We start from the raw sequence: 17,756 nt of genomic DNA on the forward strand, positions 1-17,756 counted from the left end.
ACGCCCGTGCGCGGCTCATAAGATCAATAGAAGCGCACCTATAGAGCGGGTGTGCCCCTCGTCTCCCACTCATGTATCACGGCGCTCACGCGAACGTGTCCATTTCATCGTATGCAGCAAAAAGTTCAGCGAGGGTCAAGCGGCTCCGGGCCTTTTTAATCGCCTGTCGAGCGGAGGATGAGTACATTGTTCTGAATGTAGATCACCTCTGACACCTTTTATGTTTGAAGACCACCTTCTCACACTCCCCCCTCTTCTCGGTTACCGTAAACAGCAGCCACTAATTAGGCGCACGCTCAAATTAGCCCGATCGGCGGCGTTATCACAAAGGATCGCACCTGTGGTTCCGGGAAGCTGATAAAAGGCCAAGGGATAAACACACACTTAATCCACTAGAAGTGTTAAACCCTTTATATCTGTGTGTGTGTGTGTGTGTGTGTGTGAGTGAGTCACTCGGTTCCTTTCGCATCTGTAAAACTGAAAATGAGTTCCGACCGACCGACAGAAACGCGTCGTGTATTTGCGTCACTCAAAACTTTTTTTGCCAACTGTTTTACGTAATTAAAAAGAAAAAAAAACCGATACAAATGTTTGTTACACAAACACTTAGGCCTACATGTAACCGGGTTATTTAAACCCGCACATTTTCCACCTTGTTGTTGTTTACGAATCCAGCACGTTGCGGTTTCGTTCGCGTACAAAGCAGTGGTGGGAGTAATGCATTACAAAAGTAATGTCATTATGCATTACTTTTTACCGTAACGTGGTAACGTGATATACCTCGGGTTACGGCGGTCTGGACTTACGCTCTTTCGAGAGTTCGAACGCGCGCTGTGAACAATTGGGCATCACCACGGAAACGAAATTAGATATTATTAAGCAGTCTTAAAACGGTGAAACACCAGCGATCAAGTTGCGTGCAAGAGAAAGCGTTCGAGTTCGATGTTACGTTTTTTGTATTTTGTTGATGGAATAAAAGTGACGGTTTAGATCCACCCTCCCTCCCCGCTGCCATTCTTGGCGGCCACGGGCACGTCCGCATGGCTTGTAACAGAATGACTAGCGCGTGCGCCGGGGCAAAAATGGCCGACGCGCTGTTTGCGTTTGCATAAATAAAATGCGGTGCAAGAACGTGGTTTATCCGACGAAACGGGGGCAAAAACGGGCAGAACAATAATACGATACTTAAAGTACATATACAATAATCTATTTATTTATTATTTTGTAGTTATTATTTGTATGGTGTTCCGACTTACACCGAAATTCGGGTCTACACCGCGTCTTAACAAAGAATCCACGTCGTAACTCGAGGAGCCCCTGTATTACACTTTGTGTGCAACCCCTAAAAAGCCTTCACGAAATACGACCAGTAATTGACAAATCATTTAGAGCGGGGCCATAGTAACGTGAAATTAGCGAAAAGAAAACTCGCAAAGGATTGCGCTCTCTCGCTGGAAATGACTTCGGCTGCTCTTAATAGTCCGAAAAATGTGGCACGTTATATTTTTTAAACGATACATTTACAGCAGTGCTTCTCAATTATATTTTGCCGAGCCCCCCCTCCACTCTAGCTGTTGACTACAAATACGACTATTATCTACAAAAATAGTATAAATATACCCAAACCTATATCCTTTTTAACATAAAAAAAAAGAAAAATGCAATATAAATCAACTTTCAATAACTGTTCATTGTTTTTTACAGCGGGTTACAGCTTAGTCTCAAACAGAAAGAAAAATAACCAAGCGGATCCAAGTGCCTGAAAAAAAAGGAAGGAAAATTCTTGTTTTATTGCATTTATACTTCACTTAATATAAACAAAGCCTTTTCCCTGTGGTTATCCGTGTCCCCCCCAGGAACCCCCCCCCCCAAAAAAGTGGTCCCTCTACACTATTTGAGAAGCACTGGTACACAATAAGTCAAAAGTTGGAAAACGCCTCAGAATTCCATCAAAATTTCGTCATAATCTGGAATTCAGAATTTTTTTAATGTTATTTTAATGAGAGGGTGGTTTAAATTTTTTGATTGTTCCTGTATTCTGTAAACTCTCCGTCAAAATACCCGCCAAGTTTGTATGCGCATGTCGGCTCAGGCTTTCCAGGATTCGTGAGTGTTTGGTCAGCCGCACACAGCCGGACAGAACCGGGCTTGTCAACTTCGTTCCCAACGGCAACACCTGGTCCGAAGCCAGGAGTCCGAGTCGCGCGGCACCGTCGCTCTTCGCCGTGTTCATTAGCCGCTACAAGGCCGCCGCTTTGTAGCTTCGTTTCACGCGAAGCCTGTAAACATTCACTGGCGTCCGCCGAGTCTCCGGGGAGACCCCTCAAGGTCCGGACCTCCAATCTTTCGAAGAGGCCCGTGTTTGGCTAAATAGTGGCCCGTTCTCTCTGAAGAAAGTTTTCGTCTGGGCTATTTCTGTCGCTAACGGCGCGTCTCGTCTTTCAGGGGACAGAGAGCCTTTCAGGAGTTCCCAACGATCAGGAGTGGCTGGACCATCTCAATCGCATCCTCCAGCAAAAGGTTAGTCAGATTATAAGGGATATACTGGATATAATTATATGCACTAAATTTCGGACTATACAACTTTTTTCTCATGATTTGAGCCCCGTGGCTGATAGTCCAATGTGTCTTTTCTGCATTTTTTTTTTTTTTTTTACCAGCCTCCAGGGGGAAATCCACCAGTAAAGCAAATGTATCAACCTGTTGAATGTGTAAATTTATGAATCAAACCAACGCTTTGATAACGTCTTCCAATGTCTCCCTTTTTTATTGGTTTAATTCATGAATTATTTTACTGAACTTGTAAACACATTTCGCATAATTCAATACTTCAAGGCTCAAATCATGAGAAAAAAATATTGAATCACATCTTTTCAGTTCTACTGCATAGTTGTTCCATAAATTGACACCTTAAATAGAAACACACATTTGCTTTAATCGGTAGATTGCCCCCTGGTGGTTGATAAAAAAAACTGCAGATAACCCGCATTGTACTATGATATGGGTTCATATCATGAGGAAAAATGTTATTGATTGACATATTTTCAGTTCTATTTCGTAGTTATTCCATAAATTGACACCTTGAACAGATAATACATTTGCTTTACTGATAAATTGCCCCCTGGTGGCTTGTAAAAAAAAAAAAAAAAAATGCAGATGTCGCTCTAGGCCACAGGTCTCAAATCATAAGAAAAAATGTTATTGATTGACATCTTTTCAGTTCTATTTCATAGTTACTACATAAATCGACATCTTGAACAAACGCACACATTTGCACTACTAGTTTTGCGCCCCCTGGTGGCTAGTAAAAACAACTGCCTTGGACTACAAGTCGCAGGCCCCAAATCGTGAGAAAAAGGTTGCAGCTTATAGTCCGAAATTTACGGTTTATGTGATCACTTTATTGACTGAAATCAGGTAAAAAAAAAAATGATAAAAAATTGAGTTGACTCAAAATTAGGACCCCTCCCAGTTGGTTTCTGTCAGATGATGACACCCCGCCACCCCCCTCAAAAAAATGACCATAATCTGACCCGTCAACTTTTTTTTGACTTGCATCTCCTACCCTGAACCTGACCGAGGACCACGGTGGCCTTCAAGGCTCAAAAAAAGCCTCAATATTGAATATTTACACCCAGAGGGTATTCCTGTTCCGCGCGTGGATGGTTGAACCCAGACTAGGCCCGACGACGCTCACAGCGCCATCTTTTGCTCGGGCATACAAAATAATTGAACAATATCCATGCACTTGCGCGGGCCTGAAAGGCATCGGCGAAAACTGAAAAAAAGAAAGCAACTCCGGCCACTCATCTGCGAGCGCTCCGCAGGAGCTTTACTGGAGCGCTGTCAACGTGGGCTCGCTGCGATATGCGTGTGATTGAGTGTTGAGCCGCGCGCGCGAGTGTGTGTGTGTGTGTGTGTGTGTGTGTGTGTGTGTTTTTCGTCTGTGCTCTTGTCAGAAGCCGCCGCAGGCACTCATGCGTCGCCTCCGCACCACGACACACACCAGGCACTCCTCTCTTGTTCCCCAGATCTTCTTCTGACCTTTCCACCTTCCGCTCCCCCTCCCACACACACACACACACACACTTACTTGACGCGCTACTCGAATCCATGTTTTTCCCTTCTAGCTGGACAGCTTTCAGTCCCTGTTCTCCGTCTATCTCCGCCACGCTGCCCTGTCCCACATTTCTCTCTCTCTCTCTCCTTCTCTCTGGCTCAGACCCCGAGGCAGCTTGTTAGTGGGGAACTAAATATTGATTTGGCGGGCCTGTCGATGCCGGGAGAATGAGCTAGTGTTCGCTAGAGACCTCGGCACCGGCAGCCTGCTATCGACGTTTTCCGTGGGCAGAACAGGGGTGATGGGGGGGGGGGGGGGGGGGAGTATGACAAGCCTGAGACTTGCCCCCGGGTCCCTGCGGGGACCGCCGGGACCCTCGCAGTCAACCCCCTCCCTCACCGCTTACTCCGGCAGACATTTTCCATCTTCTTTCAAGTCCGTCTTGTTCTTTTTTTTTTTTTCTCCTTACTTTATTTATTTGGAGAGTTTTCCTATTCTAGCTGGTTCCACCCTTTTTTTTTTTTTTTTTTTTTTTTTTTTGGAGAAGCTTTTTTTGCAGCAGATAGTGCCAGTTTGTGTTTATAAAGGGCCCCACCTCAACTTTTTGGGTGACTAATTGAATTAAAAAAAATGGAGAACCCACACACAAAATGTTAGGTTTAACCCTTGTGCTATTATGTTACAAATTATGGTAATTCCTTTGATTTTTTTATGATATAAAAGAATCAAAAGTGAAAAAAAACAACACAAGAGACCCAGCAGATAATTAAAATGTCACATTTCAAATTGCAACAATTCTGACTTTTCTGTGTGATTGCAGGTGGACGTGCGAGAATTTGTGTACAAAAATATGAACTGTCCAAATTTTGGACCATATAAAACCATTATAATTACAATTTTGGAGATGCATTTTCATGGGATTTATTACATTGATTTTCCTGCGGTTTTTGCTTCATACAAAACAGCCTAGAAAGTTGCTTCAAATTAACCCAAGCGGTGTTCTCATTCTATTTTTGACCCCAACCAATCAGGAAAAATCATTTTTAACCCAATCACCGCCAGCACTCCCAGTTTTACTGTTCGCTCTGGATATCGCTGCTTGTTGAATGGCGCTGACTTAACGAGTTTAAACAGCTGGAACGCAAAAACCGACGGATGTCCTCGAATCCCCGGATTCCTCACAAGGGATGAAGAATGCTCAAAATTTGCCATATTATACCGTTCGTAAGCACGCAGCTTCTCCGTCTTTTTACCCCTGCCCAAGAACCTGCTTGTAAAACACAAGCCAAGACCAAAAAAAAAAAAAAATGCTGCTCCCGCCCCATGTCTTCTTCTCCCCCCTGTCATTGCTTATGAAAAGCTCAGCGAGCAGAACATCCGTGAAGTGGAATGGGCCCGCCCGCCTGTCACCCTGGCCCGTGACACTAATAGCACTCTGCCATTTCTCTGCCCTAATGGTGATATCATCCCGGCGCACGGCCGCACTTCCTAAAATAAGAAGACGCCCGGGAAGACGGAAATAGACGGACGAGGAGTAGGAGACGAGTGTCCTTAACTGGCCGGGCTGTCACCGGATGAGGATGAGGATGCGTCGCTCGGCGCAGGCTTCCCTTGTCACTGACAGGATCTAATAGAGCTGCCGCTGGGACGGTGCTTTATTATCTCAGTGGCCCTGTCAATAGTCCAGCCATCGCTCACTCAGTCAGTGTGTGTGTGTGTGTGTGTGTGTGTGTGTGTGTGTGTGTGTGTGTGTTGGGTCGCCGGCGAGGGCCATCGCTCTGCATGGCTGTCATGTTCAGCCGCATGTCAACATAACAAGAGCCGCAAACGGGCGCGCGGCTCGCCGTCCCCGTGGTAAAAGAGTTAAAGCGGCCCGACCAGTCCCAGCGAAATGAAATACGCCCGTCATTTTTTTTGGAATGCTATATATGTATATATATATATATATATATATATATACGTACTGTGTACCAGTGGTTCCCAAATGGGGGGTACTAGTGCCCCTGGGGTTACTTGAAGGAACCTTCGGGGGTAATTGAGATTTTAAATGAAACAAAGTAACATGCAAATATCCTTTCAAAATAATTTTTGAATTATGAGTTGATAAAACAAATTTTACGTTCAGTAGGTTATTCAATTTCATTTCTGTAAAAAGCCAGATTCTCCCCCATACTGGATTGGTTGGACCCGAGGTGCCACCACTCGTTACCTGTCAGGTTAATGATTTATTTTTGTGAACACATATCTACTATCATCCCGAAAGAAGACACTTTGAGTTGAATATTTTTCTGTGGATGAATATTTATTGATACTTATTTCTTTTGGGGAACAGGTCTGACACAATGTTGATTATTTTGGGGGGGGACAAATATTTACTAATCATTAAGTTACTGATTTATTTTACTGTAACCCTAAAACAGGACGCTTTATGTTTTATATTTTTCTGTGGGCAAACATATATATATATATATATATATATATATATATATATATATATATATATATTATAACTGGTCTGACACTTTATATTGATATTCTGTGTGAGAAAATATTTTTTCTTTTTGATAACAGATTTCTTCTATGATCCAAAAAGGACACTTTTTAATTTTTTTTTTTCGTGGAGCAATACCAATGAAGTTTATCGCCTGAGCACTGCTAGCTTGTGGCCTACTCGCAACTTCACCATATTAAAGCCCGCAAAGCAGGAAATGGAAATGTGATTGGCTGCCGCAGCAGAGGAGGACTCAGGTATGATACACAGTGAGAGCTGCACAGTGCAATTGCGTGATAAGGCAGACGGGAAAAAAAACGTACCTCTTCTGACAGATTTGGCCAATTTTCATCAATCGCGACTTTTAAATCCGACGGATACGGCCAATCCGGTTATCGGCCGACGCCTAGCTCGATCAAGTTGGCCCGTGCCGAAAAGTTGATAGCGTTGCCTCATCATCAAACTAATCCCAAATCGCTTCCTCCTGATGACGGGCTAATGGACTGAAAGCCTACGCCGGTCAGCGGAGAGCCACCACGATCGGCGCTAGAACCCAGGGACGGCGCTATCTAATAATCATGAGCACGCCGGCGGGTGTACTGTATGGCTGCAGCGCAGCCCGCCATGAATAATGCCAGCGGTGAAGATGGAGTGTCCGCGTGGGCCACGGGGTCCAGGCGCTAGCCCAGGGAAGCATTGATTTAATTGCCTTTGGTTTATTTGTGGAGTCCTAATTATTGAATAGAGGTAGATTTTAATGGGCCAAGTCTTTATGAAGACAGGGAAATGACTGGCTTCTGCTGCCGGCCAATAATGAAACGGAGAAAGGCGTGCACCCAAACACACACGCGCTCGTTCCCATTCCCTCCGGATCATTTTTCAGACTCATTTCACACACATCCACACAGGCCCGGAGCCTCATGACAGTATATTAACATTTAAAAAGTCATTGGCTTTGTTGATTTCTTTATGAGAGGACAGTGGTTTACTGGCGCGGGGCCACGCCGAGGGCCCGCTAATATTTACTCGCCGATCACACCCCGGGGAGAGCGCCGAGCATCGCTTCTTATCAGCCGCCGAACCATAACAAGCAGGTGAACGTTAGCCCGGGCCGCGCGGAGACAAGCCGGCCAATCCGGAAGAGGGCCCGCTATAAAACGTCAAAGCGCGTTACGGATTGGCTGCGGGGCTGACATAACTCCTTTCATTTTAAAAGCCTATTGAACTTTGGAACCGGGGGTTGCGCGCGCGGGGCTAAATAATACACTTAATTTGTGTTACCGCTGCCGCTTACATCATTATTCCTCTGCGCCGAACATATCAAAGACGCCGCGCTTCGGAAGGGAGAGAAACTTTTATTGTTATTATCGCGGCTGTCGTGTTCCGTGGCTCATTACGGCTCGGTAATGACAAGGAACAGCTCCGAGTCGGCTCTTCTCCGAAGGAAAGCGACTCTAATTAAGCTTCGTTTAATTATTGGACTAATTAAATCTTTTTGGGTGCCTCCAAGTGTGTTTGGAAGCGCGCTGCGGGGACCGGAGCCCGTGGCTTTCGTTCCGTAAATATGTCACAACACGGTGGCGGGGAGAAGGAGCGCCCCCCAGAGGGGATGTTTAGTTTTTTTTTTTTTTTTTGTTTTTTCCGCTATGCGCAGATGGAGTTACTTGGCTTGCTAAAGAGGCTTTTGCTCGAAGTAGAATCATCATGTGCAGTGTGTTGATGTGTTTTTATGTGCCATTAAATGCTCTGTGCTAGTAAATACCGAAAGTCACAGGTGCTAGTGGGTGAATTGAATAATACGTGGCAAGAAAAAAAAAAAAATCGTCTTTTACTTTCGTAGATGAGAATGCAACAAGGCAATGTTGCAGTCAAAGCAAGAAAGAATAAGCCCCACCCCACCCCAAAAAAGGGGATGTTCATCAATTGCAAAGTCGAAATAGCGGTACATGAGAAGAAGAAAAAACATGCAAAGACCATCTTGACACGTCATGACAATGAGTTATATCTACTACTCTCATGTTCCACCTCAAACAAATCAAATCCTTCTACTTTAAAGTATATCGGGATACATATAAAATTATCTTTTATTAGATATGTATTTAGATATGTATCTTTTTTTCAGTGTTGTAAAGAAATAAAGTAAATATCTGTCCATATTCAAAATAAAACCTCCTGTTTTGGGGTTACAGTAGAGATCGGTTCACAGAAATAAATCAGCAACTTCATTATTAATAAATATTTGTCCCCCAAAAATAAAGTGTCAGACCTGTTCTTAAAAAGAAATAATTATAAATAAACATTTATCCACAGAAAAATACCCAACTTTTGGGATGGTAGTCGAGATGCGTTCACAAAAATAAATCATTAACTCGACAGGTGACGAGAGGTGGCACGTGACAAAGCGGGTCAAACCATTCTAGTATGGGGGAGAATCTGGCTTTTTGCGATAATTTACGTACAACCTGTTTTATAAACTTCCCTGAAATTCATTCAACAATTCTTTTCAAAGGATTCTTCCATGTTTATTTATTTTATTCAAAATCTTGTATACCCCCTGAAGTTCCTTCAAGGGCCGCCATTTTGAGAACCTCTGTTTTAGGAGATAACGAGTCATGTGCTTTACTGACAAGTTCAAATGTTTGAAAAAAAAAAACTGCGCCACACCCTCTCAACCTGAAATGTCCAACTTTACGGACTCGCCGTATTTACCGGCGTTTTACTTTGACAGTGCGCCGCAGGCCCAAACCCTCTCGGCACATTACCCCCCGTCCAATGAGCCGTACCCAAGTCTCCATTGCTAAATCCCGTCCCGGGGTTTCATCTCCTTTGCGTGGATATCACCTTTCTCCATTCAAAGCCCGGCGGTCCCCCGATCACCTCATTCTCGCCCCTAATGAGCGTAGCAACCTGAAACAAAGCTCCGGCGCTTCCCCGCGTTTAATCCGGGGTGTATTTAGGTCAGATCCCTAACAAATGCGCCTCGCGCACGGAAATTGCTGTTTCCAAACAACGTACCAAGCGCAGGAGAGGTTTTTAATTACGCTACGTGTGGCCCCAAGTGTCCAATTCCCTTTCATATCAGTCTCCTGTGGTTTCAAGGAGGGATCGGCTCCTCTGCGGGGGTAGGTAATTATCAAGGAGAGAATAGTGCTTCTTTCCTTACCTGAGCCCCACTTTGCAAATGTGACATATTCATTATCAGGGATAATCAAATGCAAGATTTTTATACGGCGATGCCTTTGTGCTCGGACTTTTTTCATCTGTTTATCACGGGTGTTTTTGTTTGTTATTATTCCCCTGTTTGATACGTTTGATTTTCAAACAAAAGTGAGATGATCAAAGATCAGAACAAGCCGGGGGGGCGGGGGGCTCACCTTGAACGGTGGCCTACATCGGAGGAGCTTCCCAAACCAGGGACGATTTCTTCATGTTCCTATCGCGGGGAAAAAAACTTTAAAAAAGCCCTATGCTTGACGTGCGACAAGTTCGGGTGTAGTTTGATGAATCAGTGAATAGCACGTCCGCCTCACAGTTCAAAGGTCCCGGTTCAAATCCACCTGGCTCCGGTCTGTGTGGAGTTTGCATGTTCTCCCCGAGCCCGCGTGGGTTTTCTCCGGGTACTCCGGCTTCCTCCCACTCCCCAAAAACATCCATGGCAGGTGAATTGGACATACTAAATTGTCCTTAGGTGTGATTGGGCGTGCGATTGGTCGTTCATCTCTGTGTGCCCTGCGATTGGCTGGCAACCAGTTCAGGTTGTCCCCCCGCCTACTGCCCGTAGCCCGCTGAGGTAGGCGCCAGCAAGCCGGCGACCCCTGTGGGGATAAGCGGCTATAGATAATGGATGGAAATTTATCCAAAATTTTATACATTCTCTGATTCAGTTTAAAAATATGTTTTTTTTTTTTATCATGTATTTTTAAAACTCTTTGAGCACAGCCATTGATTAACATCTTTTCACTTCTATTTCATAGTTCTTCCATAAATTGAAACCTCGAACAGACACACAAATTTGCTTGCTGGTGCCTAGCAAAAAATAAATAAATAAATAAAAACAACAGATAAGCCGCACTGGACTATAAGCCGCAGGGCTGAAATCGTGAGGAAAAAGTCGCGGCTTATAGTTCGAAAAATATTTTATTTTCTTCAGAATTACTTCTTACAGAATTCCAGTTTTGATTTGTGATTTTTTTTTTAATGCATACGTTTCTTGTAGCTTTTCTTTTTCCTCTCTCTCTTGATCCACACAAATTTGCTTGCTGGTGCCTAGCAAAAGATAAATAAATTAAAAAAACAACAGATAAGCCGCGCTGGACTATAAACCGCAGGGCTTATAGTCATCAATGTTGTGAACAGGGACGGACTCAAACGTTGGGTCAGTCTGCTAGTTCTTTTTTTGAAAGCAAATGGGTAACAATCTCGGTAACCACGAACACCGCTAAAAACCACAGTATATAACGAACGGAGACACCGTGACGCAGACCAGTAGCAGACCAGTATCTTTGTGGCGCGCTGCAGCGTAGGCAGTTTGACGCGACAAGAGAATAAGAGCAGTTACCTAAAACCGCCTGGAGAGGGAGGCAAAACAACATAAGCACAGCCACCCCCACAAAACATGACGTGTTGATACCTTAAAGCGGGAAAAAATGCCGTAAAGAGGGAACAAATAACTTAGCATTCCACTTCGTTACGTGAAAAAGGCGTAAACCGCCTGGAGAGGGAGGCAAAACAACATAAAATATGACATATTGATACCTTAAAGCGGGAAAAAATGCCGTAAAGAGGGAACGAAAAGCATTCCACTTCGTTACGTGAAAAAGGCGTGAGCCAGGGACGCTGTAAACCTAGGGTCCACTGTATGCATTTACAGTATATACATTTTTACATATTACGCTTTATAGTCCGAAAAATATTTTATTTTCTTCACAATTACTTCTTATAGAATTCCAGTTTTGATTTATGATTATTTTTTTGATTGCATACGTTTCTTGCAGCTTTTTTTTTCCTCTCTCTCTCTCGATCCACCCGTTTTCCATATCCAGTCTCTCAAATTGAGCCCTTGAAAATAATTGCGCTAACCTGTTCCGAGGGACAAGACAAAAGAGTTGAAATGATGGATCCGGCGGTGAAGTGAGGGGGGGGGGGGGTAAGAAAGAAGTTGGCGCGTGTAACGCCACGAGCAGACAATGGCCACTGGAGTGCGGCAAACCCTTCCGCCCGGAGGTGCGCCCCGGGCTACGGAATAGCAATGTCATTTAATTGGCTCATGAAAACACCTTTTGCTCGCAGGGCCGTTGTCCTCGTCCTCTCTCGCGCGCGCGCGCAAGCGTTGTCGGTGTCAGCGGCTTTCCGTGTCAGTTCACTTCTAAAACATGTTCATGGAATCACAGCAAGACAAAAGGTCTTCTCTGCGGGGCCTGTTGAATAGTAATGGGCGTGAGTTATCGTGGCTTAATGCCGCTGTAGCAATTTGCCTGTTGCCAAAGGGGACAGAACCTTCTTGCGGGGGGGGGGGGGGGCTGCCGGAGCCCGCTCAGCGGCCTTTCTGACACCCCGCACTACGCCGAAGGGGACGGGGGGCAGCCCGGCTAAATCAAGTGTAGCATAACATTAGCGGCCGGCCGCTAACACCTTTGCCTTAAGCGGCCCGGGGGATGCGGGAGAGCAGGTGCGTACCCCTGCGCGCCCCCAAACCAGACTGCCGGCCTTCAAGCGTGCGGGGGACGCGGCGCAAAGGGAGTCGCACAGGCCAACGCGCCGTCCCATCGCCGCACCTTTTCGGATTTCGTTTGAAAAAGCTTCTCGGTGCGGAGGGAACGCGCATTAGAAATTGATGAAACAAAGTATTGGTGCCAGAAAGAGAAAACTGTGACTATAAATTACATCATGATGTATTTAAATTGTAAAAGGATACTTCATGTTTTTTAACAATCAAAGAAAAAAGCCTTTTAAATCTTAAAAAAATAAACATTAGCTATATGTAAACTATTTTAACCTGAAAAAAAATGTTGAAAAAGTATCCTTTTCAATAATTAAAAAAAAGAAATGCAAACAATTCTTCAATGTGCCTTATAATCCGGTGCGCCTATATATGAAAACACTTTTAAACTAGGCCGTTCATTGAAGATGAAGTGTAACTGACATATTTGAATGTTTTGTTGTCATTCCCTTAGCGCAGCACCATCTAGTGGATGCATAACGCAAGCCCAGCCACTGCTGTAGCTTCTATTCTATGTGCCTTATAATGTGGTGCATCCTATATATGAAAACACTTTTAAACTAGGCCGTTCATTGAAGATGAAGTATAACTGACGTATTTGAATGTTTTGTTGTCATTCCCTTCAGCGCAGCGCCATCTAGTGGATGCATAATGCAAGCCCAGCCACTACTGTAGCTTCTATTCTATGCGCCTTATAATCCGGTGCGCCTCATAGTGCGGAAAATACAATATATTAAATACTCGATGATGGTGACATCTTATTTGATTGATTTCCAGTATTTTACCTGAAAACCTTGTAAGGTTTCCTTTAGCATCTGGTTATCCCCCAAAGGCAATTGTAAGGTGTTATCTAGACCACCTGTTGTTGTTTATAACTCCGATTTCTACGCGGGTCATGTTAATCTCTTCACCTCGCAAGTCCCACGAGACCTTGGCATGTCACGGCCGCCCCGTGTGTTGTTAGTGTCTCCGAGCGCAATTAGCCGACGAGGAAACAGCGCACCCTTGTGTGGGTGTGTCTTAGCGGGACCTCCGGAGCCAAGTCCTCCCCGGAGAGTCGGGGGAAGGGGGGGGGGCCGGCGGGGGTCGATGTCTCAGCAGTTCCTTTCGGCGCCGGCGGCTCTCGGAGGACCCGCTCGTTGTTTGATGTTACAGCGGACCCCCGCTACTGCCCGGCCTTGCGTTCCCGTCTCCAGCTACCTTTTAATGAAGACGAGGCAGGTTTCCAGGGACGGGGAGACTCTTTGAATGTGTGATTTTTATGAGCTCCTCGCTCTCCAGACAATAGTGCCGATTGATCTGAAGGTGGTTTTGAAGCTCACTTCCATCAGGTGTCTCCGAGATACCCAAAGCGTTTGTAGTAATACGGGAGCTCCTGGTTTTATGCAAAATTTTATTTGGAGGCTAGGCAGAAGGTACTCTCGTCGAGTTGTAAAAAAATCTTAAAAATATGTCTTTGGGAATGAATGAGTTGAAAGTACAAACGACAAAAACGTTGACAAAAAACATACGAAAATAGCGATAAAACGGGTCTCCAAGCACCGGTCCACGGCCCGATGGCGGTCCGTGAATGAAGTGGGATCGGGCCGTTCTCTGAATAATTATTTGCGTTTTATGTATTGTCTCAGTCTGAAAGATATTTTATTTTGAAAAAACCTTTGTATTTAAAACGGGCGGGATCTTTGACTCGTTTCGGTCACGTTCTTTCACGGTCCACTTCACTTATCCAGGTATTTTGTTTTTATTGAATCTTGAAATAACCGTTGGTGTTAATAGGTTAAATTTTTGCAGCACTCTAATGCAGTGCTTCTCAATTTTATTTTGCCAAGCCCCCCCAGAAGAGAGAAAACCTTTCACGCCCCCCTCCACTTGACGCACTGACTATAAAGATTATATTCTCTAAAAATGTCATAAGTATATTTACACCTGTATCCTTTGTGACATGAACAAAAGAAAAAAACAAATCAACTTTTAACAACTAATCATTACTTTTTACAGTGTTTATACCGTTTACAGCTTAGTCTAAAATGGAGAAAAATAACCAAGTGCATCAAAGTGCCTGAAAATCAAAAAAGAAAAAAAAAAAAGAAAGAAACTTCTTCTCATATTGCAATTACACCTTCCCTGGGGTTATCCACGCCCACCCTGTCACCATCTGGTTGAAATTTCAGCTCCCTAGTGTCTTCTTTCAATGCTTTCCTTTGATGTCAAATGCCTTTGACGGAAGACAGTTTACTTAGAAGAGGTACTTTTTAATTTTTTTTTTTTTTGCTCGTTCTTCTCTCTCACCCCTTCTTCTGCTGTCACCCTTACCCCCCCGCCCCCCTCACCCGGCAGATCCCCTCTGCCGGCCAGCTAATGGAGGCTTTGCGTGTGAAGATGAAGGAGAGGAAAGTGCTGACAGAAGAGCTGGCCACGCTGGCAGCAGCAGCCGCAGTCAGCGAAAAAGCCTGACTCCCCGGGCTGAGGCTGGGAAAACTGTCATCCACTTCTTTTTTCACCCCCGCCCCTCCACCCTCACCCGACTCGGCGGGAACTCGACCGAGCTGCGCCTCAGACCCACTGCGGGCCGAGCTTTTGTAATGAGCCCCTCGACATCTGTGTTGGAGAAACGCCTTTTAGCCCCGAAGTTCCTCGATAAGGAGCTGCGGGGAGAAGGCAAACGCTTACGCTAATTTTTCAATTCGTTGGCACCTCCTGGACTCCGGGTTGGACCTTGACCCGCGAAATGCCAAGTCAACACTTTGAAAAGGAAATAACGGTAAAATAGTGACGTTCAACCGCGCGGGACCGCGGGCTCTGGAACGATCGCTTTGTAACCCCTCGGTGTCAATTCCGACACGATTTGGGCCAGGGGTCCGCGACCTGCGGCTCCGGTCTCGTCGCGGTTTGGGAAAATAGTGTAAATAAAGCTTGCTTCAGATCAACTTCGGGGACGCCGCAACGAGACCCGCATTTGAATTGCAGTCAATGACGTTTGTGTAATCGGGTGATAGGGCGACATCTATAGGACGTGTTTGGTGCCACGGGACACAAAACGTGACGCGATACCCAGCCAGCCAGTTTCGGGAAAGACAAAACAGGAAACGGAAATGTAGTGCAGCCTTCCAGATTAGAAGCACACTTTTTCTAAGTAAGATATATCTGATCGTTAAAAACCGAAGCGAACACAAAATAAATGTCATCAATGTTGTGAACAGGGACGGACTCAAACGTTGGGTCAGTCTGCTAGTTCTTTTCTTGAAAGCAAATGGGTAACAATCTCGGTAACCACGAACAGCGCTAAAAGCGACAGTATATAACGAAAGGAGACACCGTGACGCCGACCAATAGCAGACCAGTATCTTTGTGGCGCGCTGCAGCGTAGGCAGTTTGACGCGACAAGAGAATAAGAGCAGTTACCTAAAACCGCCTGGAGAGGGAGGCAAAACAACATAAGCACAGCCACCCCCACAAAACATGACGTGTTGATACCTTAAAGCGGAAAAAAATGCCGTAAAGAGGGAACGAAAACCATTCCACTTCGTAACGTGAAAAAGGCGTAAGCCAGGGACGCTGTAAAACTAGGGTCCACTGTATGCATTTACAGTATATACATTTTATACTCTTTTCTATATTTATTCACATCTTCACTTCAGATGTAATAAGTGTTTACGGCTCCCAGCTCCCACGTTAAAATAACTATAAATTGTCAAAACGGGTAGAGGTTTAAAATGGCACCGTGCGTTCATTTCGAAATGCTCATTTGATTTTAAAGTTTACATGAAGGAAGCGTGCGGTCATTGACACCCAGGGGTTAACGGCAGCTACATATGGAATTCTGTTTTTAACTGATTGTAGGGCAAACTGTCAATTTTTGAGAAAATTAAAGTGCCTTATAGTATGAAAAATACAGTATCTGGATCCCGCTAATTTTTTGGGGGTGCGGGCTTGCTGGTGGCTATGTTTTGGACTGTAGGCGGGCTTTATCCTGAACCTGATGAAATGTCACTAAAATACTATGCTATGCTATGCTAAAGACTTGATCTGGTGTGAGTGCTCACGATATTGTATTTATTGTGCATTTTTGTGCTGAATTCAAACGTTTATTGGTTAGCCATTGGTCCCTGGATTGCTAGTGATGTTAAAGGGAGAAGAAGACGATTACTATGGAAACGAAGATGGAGATAATCAAGAAATACCACGCTAGGGAATATGGCCGTAACTAGCTCAAGTCACGTCGCTCCAAGGTAAATAAAGTGCCATTTTTCCTTAATTATTTATAATGTTAATTGTATATTAAATGCACTTACTATAACTATTTTGTTCCTTTTTGTTTATACGCATTAGCTAATTAGCATTGGTTTCCACTGTCCGCCATATGCCGATCTCGCCTCAATGAGCCCAACCTCGGAACGGATTATTTTTGTATTGTGGGGGTCCACTGTATTAAGAATCAGGTGAGAAACTCAATGCCATTTCACACAGGTAAATAATATATTAGGGTGCGAAAAGCTGAGCTTTTGTGCAAACGTGGGAAACATTTCCCCCTGGTGGTAGGATGACAAAGTGCTTGATTTGAGACGTACGGTAGCCGGATTTTGAAATGTATAAACTGAGGATCGGCTTAATTAATCGCGGCAGCCGATTAGAATTCGATTCACTGTGCGACCTCGCTGACCGTCGCCGGCGCCGTCGACATCACGACCGCGCACGCGGAGCTTCCAACCTTGACACCCTTACACGCGCCTCTTTTGTTCTTCCCGTTTAAGGTGCAACGCGGCTCTCCGGCGTCCTTGAGCCGGCGTCCCCCACCGCAGACCACACACTTTTCTTCTTCTTCGCCTCCCTCTCCCTCACTTCATATTATGTATAATTAACCGTGCAAAGAATCCTCCGTTGAAGAATTAAAAAAAAAAAAAAAAAAACCCTCCACTTTTTAATCCCCCTCACCAACGCCGCCACCGCCCCTCCTCCCTTTTCCAGCGTATGCTAATGATGTCGTTTTCCTTTATCTTTTTATAATAAAGGATTAGGCCGGGACTGTCTCGGGCTGCGTCTCGGGGACCAATTTAGCCAAGATCCAGGAGAGACGAGCCCTTGTGGTTAATTACCATTCATTAACATAGTTTGCATCTCCTCCGCTCCAATACCCACGAGCCAGCTATTGTCAATATTTGTCCCGTATAAATTTTTTCCCCTCTCTCCTCCGATCCCCCCCCCCCCTCTGTCGCCGTCCCCCGGCGTGGCTAATGACAAACATTAATAACTCGCGCAAATGAGCGCCCCTTCTTCCTTTTTGCGCAGTCAACATGTTTGCGCCCCAAAAGGCTATTCTATTTCTGTGACATATTCAAATGCGCCCCCCCCCCCCAAGCCCTTTAGCTGGGCCCCCCTCGGGTTTAATTAACCTGGCCTTGCCTCTGATGCTCCCGCGGCGAAGACGTTAAAACCATCTTGAACACACACAAATGTCCCACTCCAGACATGTTTTTTTTTTATTCCAA

General features: G+C 44.9%; 1 protein-coding gene across 2 annotated transcripts in view; it reads left to right on the forward strand.

Annotated features, from left to right (window-relative positions):
- cntln (centlein, centrosomal protein) overlaps positions 1 to 16,561 on the forward strand; it is a 103,221-nt gene extending 86,660 nt beyond the window's left edge. The window contains exons 25-27 of one of the 2 annotated variants that reach the window (XR_015866163.1): positions 2,446 to 2,520; positions 6,632 to 6,808; positions 14,608 to 16,561. Coding sequence is in view for 1 of the 2 variants with exons in the window: in XM_088419660.1 (XP_088275786.1) it covers positions 2,446 to 2,520; positions 14,608 to 14,724 (192 nt within the window). In the remaining variant the exon portion in view is untranslated. The remainder of the gene's footprint in view (positions 1 to 2,445; positions 2,521 to 6,631; positions 6,809 to 14,607) is intronic. The other variant, XM_088419660.1, reaches the window with a different exon arrangement.
- Positions 16,562 to 17,756: the final 1,195 nt, after the last annotated feature.

Source organism: Hippichthys cyanospilos, chromosome 7 (assembly GCF_059441005.1).
Source record: "Hippichthys cyanospilos isolate Australia breed blue-spotted pipefish chromosome 7, RoL_Hcya_1.0, whole genome shotgun sequence".
Taxonomy (NCBI): domain Eukaryota; kingdom Metazoa; phylum Chordata; class Actinopteri; order Syngnathiformes; family Syngnathidae; genus Hippichthys; species Hippichthys cyanospilos.